The 15,853-nt window shown below is 49.6% G+C and overlaps 1 protein-coding gene across 1 annotated transcript in view; it reads right to left on the bottom strand.

Annotated features, from left to right (window-relative positions):
* The window catches only part of SH3RF3 (SH3 domain containing ring finger 3), a 253,571-nt gene extending 239,271 nt beyond the window's left edge, over window positions 1–14,300 (bottom strand). Inside the window, exon 1 of the mRNA XM_075724723.1 lies at window positions 13,896–14,300. Coding sequence (XP_075580838.1) covers window positions 13,896–14,300 — 405 coding nt within the window. The remainder of the gene's footprint in view (window positions 1–13,895) is intronic.
* Window positions 14,301–15,853: the final 1,553 nt, after the last annotated feature.

The raw sequence follows: 15,853 nt of genomic DNA, 5'->3' as shown, positions 1-15,853 counted from the left end.
AATGGCACCACTCAGCTTGGTGTCATCTGCAAACTTGCTGAGGGTGCACCCAATCCCACTGTCTACGTCATTAATAAAGATATTGAACAGTACCGGTCCCAATACAGATCCCTGAGGGACACCACTTTTTACTGATCTCCCTTTGGACATTGACCATTAATTTGGTCCACCTCTGCTCCAATGCTGCTCACATGCAAAATGGGTAGGGAGCATCTGGGTTGCTCAGAAACAGCTCTGCACCACAGGCAGTCAGCCACACCATGCAGAGGGGCTCCTGGGGCCAAGGCGTAATGGCGATGGGACAGAAAGACAACATCAAGGGGTCAACGGGGGGTGGCAATGGGGCTGGCTGACCTGCTGCTGCTCAGGTGTCTGTGAGCGGCAAGGGGCACCGGCAGCATGGGCCCTCATGGGAGCACAGAGTGGGCCATGGGGGTTTCCTGAGCTGTCACCTCCCATCAAGCCTGAGTGAAAACACAACACATCCCCCCACGCCGCAAGGGAGAACCAGCAAAACCTCTCCACAGCCCAAACCCACGGGGAGCACGGTGGCGGGGATGCGGCCTCCATGTGAGACCTTTATTACTGGCAAAATTGTTTCCTTTGGCTTCTTGTGTGTGCAAAGAAAGTAAATACATGAAATAAGAGGGAAAAGGCAAATCTGTTCATAGCATGCAGGGCAGAAAACAGTAACACCTGACAGACCTAAGGTGAAGTAATACAGCAACTCCATCAGTGCAAACCACTATACCGAATAATATTTACACCAGGTCAATGAAGCAAAGCTCTTCGAATGATGTTCCTTGAGTTTTTCTTCCTAGGAAGGAGACTATTCCCTTCCAGCAACACTCTCAAAAACAGCTCTGCTGAGGTGCTACAATATTGCTACTTACTACAGTAGTGATTTCTCACACCTCCCACCAAAACTGAGTCACAGTCCTAAAGAGGCCCCCGGAGGCGCTCTCATGCCCCTAGGAACAGCTTGGGCATCACAGCTCTTTCACTCGTAGCTTTGAAATCTGAAGTCTCTTGGAGCTACAGGGGCTGAAGGGGAAGAGGAAAGGGAAGTAAAAAAAAGAAATCGATTCATCCTTTCTACTACAGAGAGAGACTTTTGCTGTCTTACCACGTGCCTAGTGGCACTGCCAAGTAGCAGATTACTCACTTTCCTTAATTACTGAAAAAAGCTACAAAAAACAAAATGGTGTTTATTTGAAGTTCATTCAGACAAAGCTACTAAACAGCTAGGATACTGAACACTACAAAGGTCAGCATCTGCAGCTACATGACTTCAAAAAGTGAAATACTGCTATAGACGCATCTTTTAAAGCACTTCATCAGCCAAAGAAACTCTTCAGGGGAAAAAAACTAACAAAAAACCCAAAGTAACTTTTATTGTCTTGCCTGAGATTAACTCTGGTCTTTACCTGCTCACTGCCAGTCACTCTGGGTTTACGTGCTAATGAGGCAAATTCAGGGTGACCAGTCTTTGCTCTGTGTTTGGCTTCTATTTATTTCACCAGCATTGGAAAGGAATCACTGGTTTGGGGGGTCAGTGTCACTATCCAAAACCTTTAAGTCATGAGTTGACTTGTCAAGGAAGCATATGTTCATCGAAAGCATCAGAGCAGCTGAGGAACCTCAACTCTATCTAGTTTCCCGCAATCTCTAATTTTAAATGTGAGCTCCAACTCTTTTAACCCCAACCCTGGACCAACAAAAAGTTTCCCTCTGATAGCTATGGAGAGGATTAACTGAAATACAATTCTCCTACATCCAAGACAATGGACTGATACTAAAAACCCCTACTTTCATCACAGTTTTGATAACCAGAGGAATTCATTCTCAAGTGACCAAATTAAACAGGAAAGGGCCCCTCTGACAGGGCAGCATCCTAGGGCAGAAACTGCCCAGCACTGCATGAGTGTTATCTACCTGAATCCTCCTCCGTGCTCACTGGCAGGGGACAGATGCCACTGCTGCTGTTTTCTAAGCGGGTGGTGGCCTACGTGAAGAGTGGTCAAAGGAAGGTGAGTCTAGGGAGTTTTAATTTGATGACAAATGTGCCACGGCACAAGCCCACCTACTCCATTTCATCTGTAGCAATGAGGAAGACGCTCATCAGCAACAGCTGGCGGTGCCCCTGGTGTGGCAGCAGTTCCTGAGCTTGGAGAGGGGGCAACAGAGTCTGAAAAAGGAGAGTTCAACGTGCTCTCCAAATATTCTTAGTCTTATTATTGACTACACTCACAAACTCCGACCTACAACGCTGTCAGGGCAAATTGTCCATAAACACTCCCCTCATATTTTTAAGATTAAGCTATTGCATGAGCCCTACTCCCACAGGAAACCAAACGTCCAAAATGATCCTCTCCCGTCTTCTGCACAGCCCCGTGCTGAGTCATCTCGTCATTAGCTACCGCCGAGCACACCCCTCTCCCAGGGTCCCCGACCACTAGCATCACTGGTGACTTGTGAAGCATTTCATCATCCACGTGTAAGGGGCTCATCTTCTGGGTCCCTTTCTGGAAGGAGGTCATCTTCTAGGTCCCTCTCTGCACCCACTGCACAGAAAAGAGTGACAATGCCTGGCCTGAAAGCCAGGTTCTGCAATACAGGCTAGAAAGGATGTGCTAATTTGGGAGGTTAATGCTTCAACGACCACCTGTGCCCGTGCCTCCACCTCTGACGCTGGCAGGTGCCCTGGCCCGCTGAAGAGCGAGGATGCACGCGGAGAGGCAAGGGGGACAGGAGAGCCATAGCCCACCCCCTGGACGGGCTGTTCCTGCACGCTCCTGCCTGCTGGATGTCTTCGACCAGCAACGGCGCGCTGCAGGAAGGGGACGATGACACAGACCCTTTCCTGGATCTTCTACTATCGCTACTAACACAGCAGTTTGCTTCTGGAGTTCCTACTTTTAGTAACTCCTTAAAGGTGGGTGAAACATGTGGGAGAGGAGATGCATTATCATCACAGACTCCCCCGAGTCCCCCAGAGGACCGCGGTGACTCGATGCACCAAACCCATTTCCCGCTCTCATTCAGGGCCGGACAGGGTTCACCTTCTCAGCTCGACACACTGCAGAAGGCAGCAAATTCAATATTATATTTTATATTTAAAAAAAAATAATAGAATAGGCAAACCCAATTCTTAGCAACAGAGATTTTGGCAGTATAAAATCCTTACAAAACAACCATTAGAAGCGGAGAAACTGGAAAGCAAAAGCCCTGTGGCTGTCTACACCTCTGCATCTCTTGCAGCATGCTGCTGGCAAGACAAAGGGAGGAAGACACCGACCTTCCCCTTCGCTACTTGCTTCCTTGTTTTTGAGGGCTGGGATGAGTGGGAGATGGCCATTCAACTCTGGCTGTTGAGTTTTTGTTCGTTAATAAGCACAAAACGACCTCTCCCTGGCTGAACAATATTATTACAGATGCTGAACTCTACATAGCCCCTTCTTTAAAGTGTGCTACATTATTTTGAACAGTAACAACTACAGTGATAGCCCCACCATGGAAATATATATTAAAATAAAAGCAAGACTGACTGCATATAAAAAGAAGTCCTGTGTTTATCAAAAGAACAGATAAAACTCAAGCTAGGAAAAAATAAAGTTTCCTTTCTGCAATATAGATCAAAAGCACCATACTTTCCTTTTAGAAAATAATTTACTGATTTTTCATTATTAAAAAGGTATGATTGGTTCAGATTTTATGTTGCTGCGTGACTGTGAAATATAAATAATCAGATGTTTTCCACTATGATCTAACACCATGATTACCTACACAGCAGAAGCGAATAAGCAAAAAAAAATTCATCTCATGGTTGTCAACTATTATTTTACTGTATTTTATGATGTGTATGTATGACTCTATTCTCTGAGGGCTTTTTTATGACTTGTTTTAGAAAGGAAATATGCGAAAGAACGAGGCTCTTCACACGAAAACTCTTGGCTGAAACGCAAGATGCTCTGGACTGAACACGAAGCCGTCCACCCCTGCCTCTTCCACGGCGCTGCGCCCTCCCCGCCTAGAGCCGGCGAGGAGCAGCAGCCCCAGCCGCTGATGAATCCTGCCCACTCGGCGTGCTGCAGCTCACGCTTCTGCCAGGAAAGCCTGTGCTATTTCTGTCTCTTATCTCATGACATTTTAGCACAAAATCGCAAGGAGGCTCAGCAGCGAGGACCAGCAGAGCCCATCACGACGGACCTCAGCATCCTCAAAGGACAGGCACCTCGCAGCAGGCTGGTCCCCATTCTCCCGCCTCACCTCCAGCCAACTCCTGCTCCCCTTGCTGGACATCCCTCCTCCCTCACACAAGCGCAGACCTGTATTTTCGGGGTGCAAGAGGAGACTGTGTACGTGCACACCTATCATCCCTCGAGCAGGCATGCTCCGTCACAGGGGGTCACCGCGTACAGAGATGCAGCAGGACCAGCCACTGCGCCGTGACACAACATACACCCGTGCCCAACACACGGTGACAATACTGCACGATTCACTGAATAGGATACGGACTCAAGAAGAATGCACGGAACAGGCTTTTCTGTCAAAAAACTATACGTTCAGGGAGATATATATATGTTACACACACACATACATACATGTATTTTTGTGTGTGTCTTATTTACAGATAAATAAATGTTAACTGAAGTCAATCAAAACACAATCAATCAAAACAAAATCTTCTACTTCCTTCTACTTCACTGAGTTAAAATAATTAAAAATTCATAAATTATTACTATCATCGGAAATGAAAACATATTGATTTTCTTGTAGGGATGACAATATAGCAAACCTGATACAAGCTGCAATAAAAGCATTTCAAAACATGTAAGAAGGCAGCCTGTTAAAAGCTGTTTCAAAATGAAATTAGAAATTAAAAAGTAAATTCATAAAATCATGTCTGTTTATAGTAACTCACAGAGGAGCTTTTGATTGGAATTAGCCTGAAATTAATCTGCAAATAAACATGTTCTATAATATTTACTGAAACGATCATTTAGCAAAGTAAATATGATAGTGCCTGTATTTTGCTGACTTCTTGGCTGTCACTCAGAAGGCAATCAGGCGGCAGCACACCAAAGACGGCAGTGGCCCTTTCTTTTCGGTTAGGACCGTAATATCTTTACCCACGGTCCATCCACAACTGCACAATCAAAATTTGAGATCTCTATTTCCCTCTACCCATCTTGCAACTAAACCCACTGTAATGATACATCAACTGCAGCAATTAATGAACCTTTGTCCAGAAGGGGAAAGACTTTAACAGCTTAATGAGACAGTAATACATATTAAAATCAATATTATTCAGATGATGTGTCTATTCGAGTCCTCCCTCTGAAAATAACTGAGGCTGTCGGAGAAACGATCATTAGCATTTTGATAACAATCTTGCCAGCCTTCTGTTAGAATATTTTCTCTTTAAACTAAAACTGGCATTTGTTATCTCATGCAAGCAGACCATTCTAAAATTAGCAATGGCCGATTCATATTCGTTTGGATCAGATATTTTAAAAACTTGGGGAAAAAATTAATGCTAACTTGCCTGAATAATCAGACTCTCATGCCTGTTGCTGTAGCAGCAGAAGGACACTCTCAGCATCGACTAAGAAGCAACCTCTTCCCGTGAACACCATTTTTGTGCACAGAAAGGCACTCCTTAACCATATACAGCATTAGTTTCACTTGTCTGATAAATCATATTTTAGCTGACAGCCAACACGAGGGACAAATTCCTCACTACCACAACTCCTTAAGGTATCTTCGAAACGAAACGTGGCTGAATGCCAAAGAGCAGGAAAGGGCTTTGTACCTTTGTCCCGTCTTCTTCGACAGCAGATGAAAATTCCTCAGCATCCCCGAGTCAAGTTATGTTATGCGATTACCATGGCGAAAGAAAACAGTTCCATCTCTCTCTTTTTTTAATTAGCAAATCCCACAGCCTTCCCTTCCCCAGCAGCCAGTGCTGCAAGCCAAGACTGCTAAGCCTTCCAGATTCCAAAACAGGACAAGATAGAGACCTGCTGCAGAAAGGGTTTTAGCGTTCACGCGGGCGCGCATCCCGCAGAAACCCCTGCCCTCGGGTCAACCACGCACACAAACAGACCAGTTGCACCAAAAATCCCAACAGCTCTGACGGGACAAGAAGCCAAACTTTGGCAAGGGCCAACCCATGCTTTGAAAGTGCCAGAAACCAATTATGAGACCAACTCGACCGTGGTTTTCGCTATTTAACCCCTCAACAGCTGGCCTACAGCTGCTGAGGAGTGAGCTTGGTGCCCGACACCAGGCCTTCCCGGTGACCCCCAGCAGAGGAGGCGTGCAGCCCCATCAGCTCCTTTGGGCAGATATTAGGCTGCCCATCACCTGGGTTCACAGGTGACCTCGGCTAACAGCGACCAGTGCACAGCAAGTTCTGTGGAGCCGATGGAAGTTATGCTTAAAAGACTGGGCAGAAAGTGCTCTTAATTCCAGATGTTTTACATTTTTCTCTCTACTTTTGAAAACAAAATGTCTTTTTAATACCAAAAGTAATATTCCCTCCTTCTGTCCTTCCCCTGAACTGAGAGGCATCTCATGTACATGTATCATTAAATTCATGTTTGTTCTTTTTAACCGAATAAAAATGTTCACATTACATGCAAGGACAATTAGATTAAATTATTGGGCACACACCGTGGGTTTTTTTTAAAGCTACTCAAATAATTTCGCAGGTTTTTCAGCAACGCTCTAGCAACATAAGCAAAACTTCCTGCACAGAGGAGGTAACGAGTTTAACATTACTGCTGAGGAAGACGGTAACGGAGCCAAGTGAGTAAAACTAGCGCATCAGCAACCCCCCCACCGCCCCGAACTGTCAGGAAAAGGCACAGCTCAAGCTGTCAGAGGAATCCGCACTGGCAGAAGAAAGAGGATCTGGGACTGGTAAATGGGGGAGAACCTGTTCCCAGGCCCATCTGCACGATGCACTAGGAAGAAATTTTTCAAATTTTTTTCACTCTTTTTTGTTTTGGTTTGGGTTGTTTTTTTTTTTTAAACTTTCTCTTTTGCATAATGGTCAGGCCAGTAACTTTCCAGCCAAAGTACCGGTCTGCTCCATGCAAGAGGCTTCTGTAATTGGGAGCAGTTTGGTTTGGTGCAAGACTAAGGATAGATAGGTAGCTTTCAGCTGGCACTGTGCTTCCCCATTGCTCCCTCCCCAGCTGCAGAAGCACAGCTGCTGTGGGAGCTGGGGCAAGGCCAAGGTCATGCAGCTTTCTCAAATCCCATAGTTTATCTTTGTCCAGGCTCTCATGTCCTATTAGAACTAATCTCGGGTTCTTCCCATGACAGCTTCCCCAGATTGGGAAAACCTGTTGTAAAATATCAGATTTTAACAAGACTGCATTGAAAATGCTTGTGAAAATTCAGCTTGATATGTGATGAGTGAGCACTGGAAAGCTGAAACCGCGTGCATCCCAAACAGTTTTGGTCCACAGAAGTCACCAAGTCCCTGAAACTGAATGAATCCAGTGAAGTAGAGGTCAGCAATTACAATGTTGCAATGCTTAAAGACATTAATCAGAGTGAAATATTAGTTACAACTGGCCTTTTGCAGCTTAAGGAAAGGCTTCTAAGGAAGAGCATACTTCAAATAAGTGACATCCCACAGTTACAGATATTACAGGTGAGTTACTGAAATACAAGAGGGAATTAAGTTTTTTATCTGAAATTTGAGCAGTGCTTCTTAACAGAGACAGCACGAAATTTTGAACAAAATAGTGAAATTAGAGAGGAAATTCTAAATACAACAATGCAAAACTCAAGAAGTGCCCAGACACACTTTTCAAGTTGAAACATTAATGGGATTATTAACCAAAAATTATGAGACAGCAAACTAAAATAACTCTAGACAATAAGAAAAGACTCTCCTAGAGCACAAAATCCTCCACGGCATAAATAAAATATTGCTGTAGCATTTTATGTGGCAGCTTATTGACCGTATGGACAAAGCTTTGTCTAGAAAGATCTGTATGGCACGCGTAGCCTCCCCCTGACCTGCGAGTACAGGCGCACGGCATTAACAGCCAGCGCCTTCAGCCAGTCTGACCTGTTGGGCACGCAGCCAGCACCAGGAGTCTGCCTGAACATGAACTGATAAGATTAGAAACAAGGAATACAGTGTACTGTTACAGCCCATACACAGCGCTCATCGCTGCATCCCTGCACCGACGCTCCCTGCAAACAAAGTGCAGCGTCTCTGCCAAACCCCAGTGAACAGCAGAAAATAATTGTCGTAGCTACAGTGTATGCAGTCAGCGCTTTTTAATCTCCCCAAATCCCAGCCTCTCTAGTAATAACTCCACGTTTGTAGGGCAGCTTCCCTCTGAAGATCGCAAAGCCCATGAGGGTAGGTGAGGGTAGGTGCTACTGGGGCAGGTTTTCAGCCGGGAAACGTGAAGCTCAGAAAGTTCATGCAGCTCTCCAGAGGTCAATGGCCGTGTCCTGCACAGGACCATGCTGCCCATGCCTTTTCAGCCTTAAAAAGATGATGGTGCTGTCTCCCTAAACAGCAGAGGTTTAGGGGAGGTGGGCAAAAATTGCCAGAACTAAAATGTGCACAGGATCTCAGGGCTAAGAGTCTTGAAAGTCTATCCATCTTCTCTTTGAGTAACCAGAACACCAAACACTGTCACTCACTCAGTGTTACCGGTGTTCGTCATGAATCATTCAGAGGGATGATGTGCAGGGATTAAACTTAGCATTCACATCTGACAGCAAGAGGAGTCCCACAGAGGCGTGCCACACTGACACAAATGAATGGGGAGGGTCTGGGGCTAGTGGCACAAAGTCCTCTCCACGGCCCCCCAACTCTTCTAGGTGTGACTGAGCCACTGCTGGTCATCCCAATCCAGAAGGAGAAGTCCGCTGTCAACACTGGCACCCTTTGGTCACATCAGGCCCATCACGCATTTTTCTAGCTTGCAAGTAAAAGTTAACAGCATCGTCCAAAGGTGGGTAAAAGCACTCCATTTCTGGAAAACATTATGGACGTGAAGATGACACCTGCAAGTGGCAGGTTTTCTGAAAAGCGTTAAGAGCTCAGTGAATGATGAATTTTTCTGACTCAGCCCCTCAGCAATCCCCTCTCCTATGCTCACTCACTTCTGTGAGGACAGCTTTAATTGCTGGGATTTTAAATACTCCTGGCTATATTTTTCACAGTACCCTTTAGTATGACTGTTAATCTCCTGCCCTGAAACGCATTTCTCAGCCATCAGCCAGACAAAAAAAAAATCTTCACGATCAGAGACTTTGACATGTGGAATATCAGTCCTATCTGGATGGCTTTACGACAAAGTTCAGGCACTGGCCAGCCAAACTACAGTATCAGAAGCAAATAAATCAGAAAGCGCAAATAAGGTAAGTCCATGGGCCTATGCATATTGCGCACTGCTGACAAGAATGGCACTCCTATCTTTGCAAATCTGATCCTTAAAAAGCCAAGCCGAAGAGTCTCCTCTGCCTGAGACAAAGCGTGTCCCCTACACAACCTGCTGCTGCTTGTAACGGATATAAATGCATATGAACGCCAGACTCCATCCGCTTCCTCTTGCGTAACCCCCGGTGGGATCCTCACCTGACAGACAATGTATCCAAGAAGGAAGCACGGCAGCGGGAAATTACTGCAAGGTCTACTCCATGTTCAGTCCACTGTCACCAGTGTAGGATGAGGCAGGACTCTCGTAAAAAATACTGACTCAATGTCTCTTCCGGAGAATTTCTACAAACAGAGCAACTGAAAAGCTTAGATAGCAAATTAGTGCTGCTCCCTCTGCTTGCGTAACTCCTGTGAAGCCAAGGGCAGTAACCTTTCCCCTGGGCTAGCGAATGGCAGCCTTCCACCTGAAACAGTGAAATAGCTCTGCAAAGCTGATACACGGGAGAAGCATCCAGTGCAACACAGGGGAGCGCAGACCATCCGTCGCTTCGCTCAAGCACGCTGACACTTCATTTTCCATATGCGCATGTCTTACTCTCTACCGTTACCTGTACCCCCGTCTGGTAACGCACCACATGCCTATCCATCACTTCGGCCATGTTCTCTCTTCTGGGAAAAATGAGAGACATGTTTTGTTTTTCTAGGTTGTTTCTTTTTCATGCAAATGTTGTTCTCAGTTTGTATTGCAAGCAGGCAAGCAATAAGCCCCGCACCTGGTGTGGGAGACGCCTGGTTTGGGAGGAAATTACTAAAGACTTGCATGCATTTAGCTGCCTATTAGGTCTTGAGAACTCCTGAAAAAATTCTAAGTGATAAACTGCAATAATTGTTTAAAAAAAAAAACCCAAAACCAAAGCCCACACTCAGTAAAGAAGGCAGATTTACCATAATGCCTCAACAATCTAAGGGAGCCATTTACTTTGACAGAACCTGAATTCCCCGAGCGGTTCGACAGTGGTAATGGAAACAGAGGAGCCAATAAATTATAACCTTGTGTGTAATGCGCCTACCATTATAAACCACTCTTAGCCTCCTGCTTTATCCCCTGGGGGGCTGCTCTAACAGTTGCTGGATTTCCTTTCCCTCATTCTTCCAGTGTGCTCTTTCAGCAGTCGGACCCTTTTATGTCTAATACCACACTCCGCATTTACATAGCATCTTTAATGTGAACATCCCAAAATACGCTATACCATTTAGAAAAAGACTATTGGGGTTTTTACAGCTGAAATAGAGCCGCTGGGAGACTAACTGGCTTACCAAAGATGACACACCACTATATATCAATAGAATCCCAAATATTTTTCAAGCATATATTAGCAGGTAACCACCACTTCCAGACCTCTCGTACTGATGATGTATACCACGTATCTTAGAACACCTACAGTATTTCGAAATGTTTCTGAGGAATGGTCTTGGACAACTTTAGGAGCAGCCCCAGTACCATTTCATCCTCAGCCCAGCCCCTCCCATGCTGGGTTTCAGCACTCTGGATAGACCAGATCTGCGATAAACTACGAGAAAAGAAGGACCAAAGACCAGATAAAGAAATAGAAAACCCCCAGAGTTTTGCCAAAGTGATAATCTTCATTGATTTTAGAAAATACCGCCTATGCAAAGAAGACTTCCCCAAAGTATAAGGTGTAGAAGCAAAACACAGGCGTAACAGCAGCAGGGAAGCTGGCCCTGCTCTGTCTTCTAAGGTTAATTAAAACTCTCAGAGAAACAGATCCCTGGTGTGATTCTAACATACCGGTCTGAGGATCTGGGCAAGACTGAAGTCTGATAGAAGTGACCTTGGCTCTCTGCCATTACATTTCACAATTAGCATTTTCCTTCCTAACCGAAATAGCCCATAATGGTATGTCCCATTTTATACACTGCATTACCTAAAATGAAAGGTATTAATTAGTAAAATAGTGTAATTTGCATTTAAGCCCCAGGCAGCAAATCTACAGCAATTTTTGAAATTAAAAAAGTGTATATATCACAAAGAATCACTTCAGCTCTCTCCAAGGGAGCTAAGCTGTCAAAGACCAACGTTAAGACCGAAAGGGATGCACTTCTGCTCTTCAGTATCAGCCTCCAAAAGCCTCATTCTAGGCTGGTTTGTACCATCTGTGGGTTAGTACAGAGAGAGGTGCTGTACTCCTGTCTCCAGGATAGCTCAGCAATCAGCTGTATCAGCAGCTCCAAGGAGGATTATTCTCCCCCGCTGCTTTTTTTTAAAAGCAGATTAGTTCAGACTTTCTTTCACTGTAATGAACCTTGTAAGGATCAAGCACATTGCATTGATTTCCAGGATAAAATTGTGCAGTCAGTCAAAAGGCCAAGCAAACAGTTTCACAAACCCACTGTGCCCCAGCAGACCCACTGCCCCAGAATCACCCATTAGCCCCAGCAAGGGGAAAAAAATTGCAGTTGTTAACCATAAAAGCCAAGATGTGATTCTCAGGTCATGTGTAACTTTGCTTTCTATCAAATTCAGATGGGTAACAAACCATGCAGAAACAGACAGCAGAACTGAAGATGCTCACCAAAGTCTTATTCAAAGTCAGAAAATGATAGAACGCGATGTGGTTTTATTTACTATATGATATCTGCAATAATGGCTAGGGAAGTAACTTTTTAAAAATCTGCCAATTTGTGGTAAAATAATGAAAAATCAACTTCTTTAAAAATTTTCATTAAGATACAAAATTACTCTCAAGTAACTTTCCCCATCAAGCGTTTCCTTACGTGCATGCCCCCCTGTAACATCCTAGCTTGACGAGGATTTAAAGATAGGAAAACCAGAGATTGTCTTCTTGCTGGACAGTCACAAAATCTTGGTCAGGGTGCAAGAGCCCGCCTCCGCAACCCGAACCCTGCAGGTGCAATAAGCATTCCATGCAGATCCTACCTCCTGTAAGAGACTGCTATCTGGACATCAAACCAGACTGTGAGGATAGCAAAACTACCTAATGAATGCAAACTTCCCTTCTTGTAATGCTGAAACTCAAGATGACAGGAGTTGTCCGCTATGACAAAGCCGCAACCCTAAGTTGAGTGAAAAACAAATAAGCAAAAAAGCAGAGGGCAGAACCCCATTGCCTTTTTTCCTCTTTCAATTTGACAAATCATTATTAAATGCTTGAAGATCACTGCGGTCTACAGCTCAGTTATAAAGGATCTACCCTTCCAGAAATATTGCCAAGCCTATTTCACTTCAGACTCCAAAACTGAATTTTATGGAACAACGTATGGCATTTGCCATCATTTCCTGTAGGCAAAACTTCAAAATACCAGTACAGGTCTAGTCATTTTTCTCAGGAAATAAAAAAATAGGAAATGAATTAATTGAAACATTTACTATAGCGGTACAACTTCAGGAGGAATCTCTGCATTGACCTTTCCAAATCAAAAGCCTGTGCACTCAACTACAGCTCAAGCAGATTTCATGAAAGATCAAAGACAATTAAATATATCCACTGCCTATACGACATTAGAAATAAGATGAAGTTCACAGTCTTCAGAGCATCGCCATTCCAAAGTCTCCTAAAGAGGTCCTATAGTAAATTTTATCATACCGAATTTGTAATAGTACAGAACACTGGGAGGAACTGATCTTGTCCCCTCTGAGTCAATGAGACCCTCGCCATTGATTTTAAAGGGAGCAAGATCGGGCACTCGATCGCAGTTTTAAAATAAAGAAACGCGTATGTTGCAGTACTCCCCTTCAATAAATCACACACCTTATACATAAAAATGCAATTACGTTCCCTTGGGAGGGGAAACTTCAGCTTCAAGCCCCGCTCAATCCCGGCTGTCAGGGGGACTCTGCGCGGCTGCAAACCCCGCCGGCAGCGCCCCGGGAGCGGAGGGCAAAACCCGGGGGTGAGATGCAAGCGCCGGGTGCGGGGCCGGCGGCGGATTTCCAGCGACTTCTCCCCGCAGGCAGCACGAGCGCGGGAGCCAGCTCCTGCCTGCACCTGACAGGCACCTGGCAGAGGCCGACGCGCCGAATAAAAGCGCTTTCGAGGCACTTGGTGCTCCTCAACTCCGGGAGCCACGTCTAGCCCTGCTCCACCGGGGGCCGCCGCGGGGCCCGTCGCTTCGGCAGCTGCCGGACGGCCGCTACGAGCCCCCGCGGGGGGTCCCGGGGCGGCCCCGGCCCCTCCCGCCGCCCGGAGTATTTCGAGGCCGTCCCGGGCCGAGCCTCCCCTCGCTCCCATCGAGGGTGGGTACATGGGCGGGGGGGGGGCGGGGAGGGAACCGCAAGCGCGGGGAGAGGCCCACGCCGCGGGGCACAGCCTCCGCCGCCCCGCGGGACGTCCCGCCGGCAAGGCGGCACCGCCCGGCGCCCCGCGGGGCCGCGCACACGCCCGGCCGCGCTCCCCCCCCCCCACCCCCGGCCCCCGGCCCCGCAACCCACCTTTCCCAGCAGGGCGCTGCGGCTGGCGGCCGCCAGCTCCCGCAGGCTGGCGGCGGCCGAGGCGGCGGCGGCGGCGACGGCGCTGGGGGCGGCGGCGGCGGCGGCGGGCTGGGGGTACGCGGGGGCCGCGGCGCTGGGGCTGCCGCTGGCGCCCCCGGCGGTGCGGGGCCGCTGCCGGATGCCGTCCAGGAGGCGGACGAGGAGGATGTTGGCGGGGAGCTCGTCCACGCCGCAGCCCACCAGGATGCGGCACTCGGGGCAGCGCAGTTCGTGGCGGGAGCTGACGATGCTCTCCAGGCAGCGGCGGCAGAAGGTGTGCTGGCACGGCAGCACCTTGGCCGTGGTGTCCAGCCGCTCCAGGCACACGGAGCACTCCAGCAGGTCCAGCAGCGACGACTCGTCCATCGCCGCCGCCGCCGCCGCCGCCGCCGGCTCCCGCTCCGCCGCCGCTCCGCCGCCCCCTCGCCTCCGCCTCCGCCCCCGCCCCGCCGCCGCCTCCGCCTCCCCTCCGCGGGGCAGCGCAGGGCCCCGACGCCTCTAGGGCCGCCGCGGCCGCCGGCGGCGGGGGGGGGGCCGGCGGCGGGGCGGCGGGGGCCATCGGGGCGGCGGGGGTGCGCGGGGAGGCGGCGGCGGGGCTGCCCGCGGCGGCGGGCCGCGGCGACCTCGGGGGCTGCCTGGGCGGCGCTGCCCGGCGCCGTGCGGCGCAGCGGCGGTGCCAGCGGCGCGGCTCGGAGCGGAGCGGAGCGGAGCGGCGCGGAGCGGAGCGCTGCGGGAGGAGGGCACCTGCCCGCCCGCGCCTCCTCCCGCCCGGCGCGGAGCGGCTCGGCAGCTGCGGCGGGGCCCGGTGCGGCCCGGCGAGCCGCCCGCCGCGCCTCCGCGCGGGGCGGGGAGCGAGGGGGAGCCCCGGGGGGGCGCCCGCGGCACGGCGGCCGCCCCGCAGGCGGTCCCCGCCCGCCCCGCCGCCGCTCCAGGGCTCCCTGTAACCCGAGCCAGCGGGGCTCGCCGCCCGCCTTCCTCCGCCGCGGCTCCCTCCTCCTCCTCCTCCTCTTGGCGGAGGCTGCCGGACGGGCCGCACGCTGCCGGGGGCAGGCGGAGGAGACCCCCTCGGGGAAGCCGAGGACGCGGGGGCCGGGGGACCCCCCGCATCCCGGGCCGGGCCAGGCGCCCCGAGGGGAGCGGGGGTGGCGGTGGCGGACGGGCGGGAAGGGGTCGGTGGGCACAACCTGCCCCTCGGGGGAGCCGCGCCTGCCCCGCGGGCCCGGAGCGGGCCGGGCCCCCCCGCCCGCCGCCCCGCCATGTCTGGCAGCGCGGCGCCCCCTGGCGGGCGCGGCGGAGCACGGCGCGGGGCCCCGGTGCCTCGCTCCCCGCCCCCCCCCACCCCCGGGTACCTCGTCGCGTCCCCAAATAATCACACGTTAGTTGTTATTGAACGGTGACGATAAGAGCCTCCTCTCCCTGCCCCGCTGCGGTCCAGGCACCAGCCGGGACCCGCGTCCCGGGCGCAGCAGCGGGCCGGTGCCCGGGGAGCCGTGCGAACGGGTGTTGAGGCACAGCTGGAAGGGGCGAGACCCCGGCGTTTTGGAGTTGTCCAGGTTGTGTACTAACCGCAGGAGGTTTTAAAAAAATAACATGCGGCCACTTGCACATGTGGCATATGAACGGAACTCCCCCTTAAGAGAAGCTGCAGCAGAAGCCCCATTCTTCAGATAAATGTTTCTTTCGAAAAATCCCTTTTTGGCTAACGTACGACTCTTAGTACCATTAAAGGGCCCGCTTAAACCAGAAGCTACTGTTTAAATACATCGTAATTTTGCCAAAGAGAATTTTCATTTGCGGCCCAATACCTAACCCACGCTTTCTTCTGTACCCGTGCCTGTGGTGTAACAGAGCGCTTTTGGATTTTGCGATTCCAATTCAAGCGCTTGCAGAAGCCCTCCCATTCCTCTCTCAAGTGACAC

This window comes from Pelecanus crispus, chromosome 1 (assembly GCF_030463565.1).
Source record: "Pelecanus crispus isolate bPelCri1 chromosome 1, bPelCri1.pri, whole genome shotgun sequence".
NCBI classification, from domain to species: domain Eukaryota; kingdom Metazoa; phylum Chordata; class Aves; order Pelecaniformes; family Pelecanidae; genus Pelecanus; species Pelecanus crispus.
Note: the sequence above shows the minus strand (reverse complement) of the source record. Positions and strands in the feature narration are given on the sequence as shown.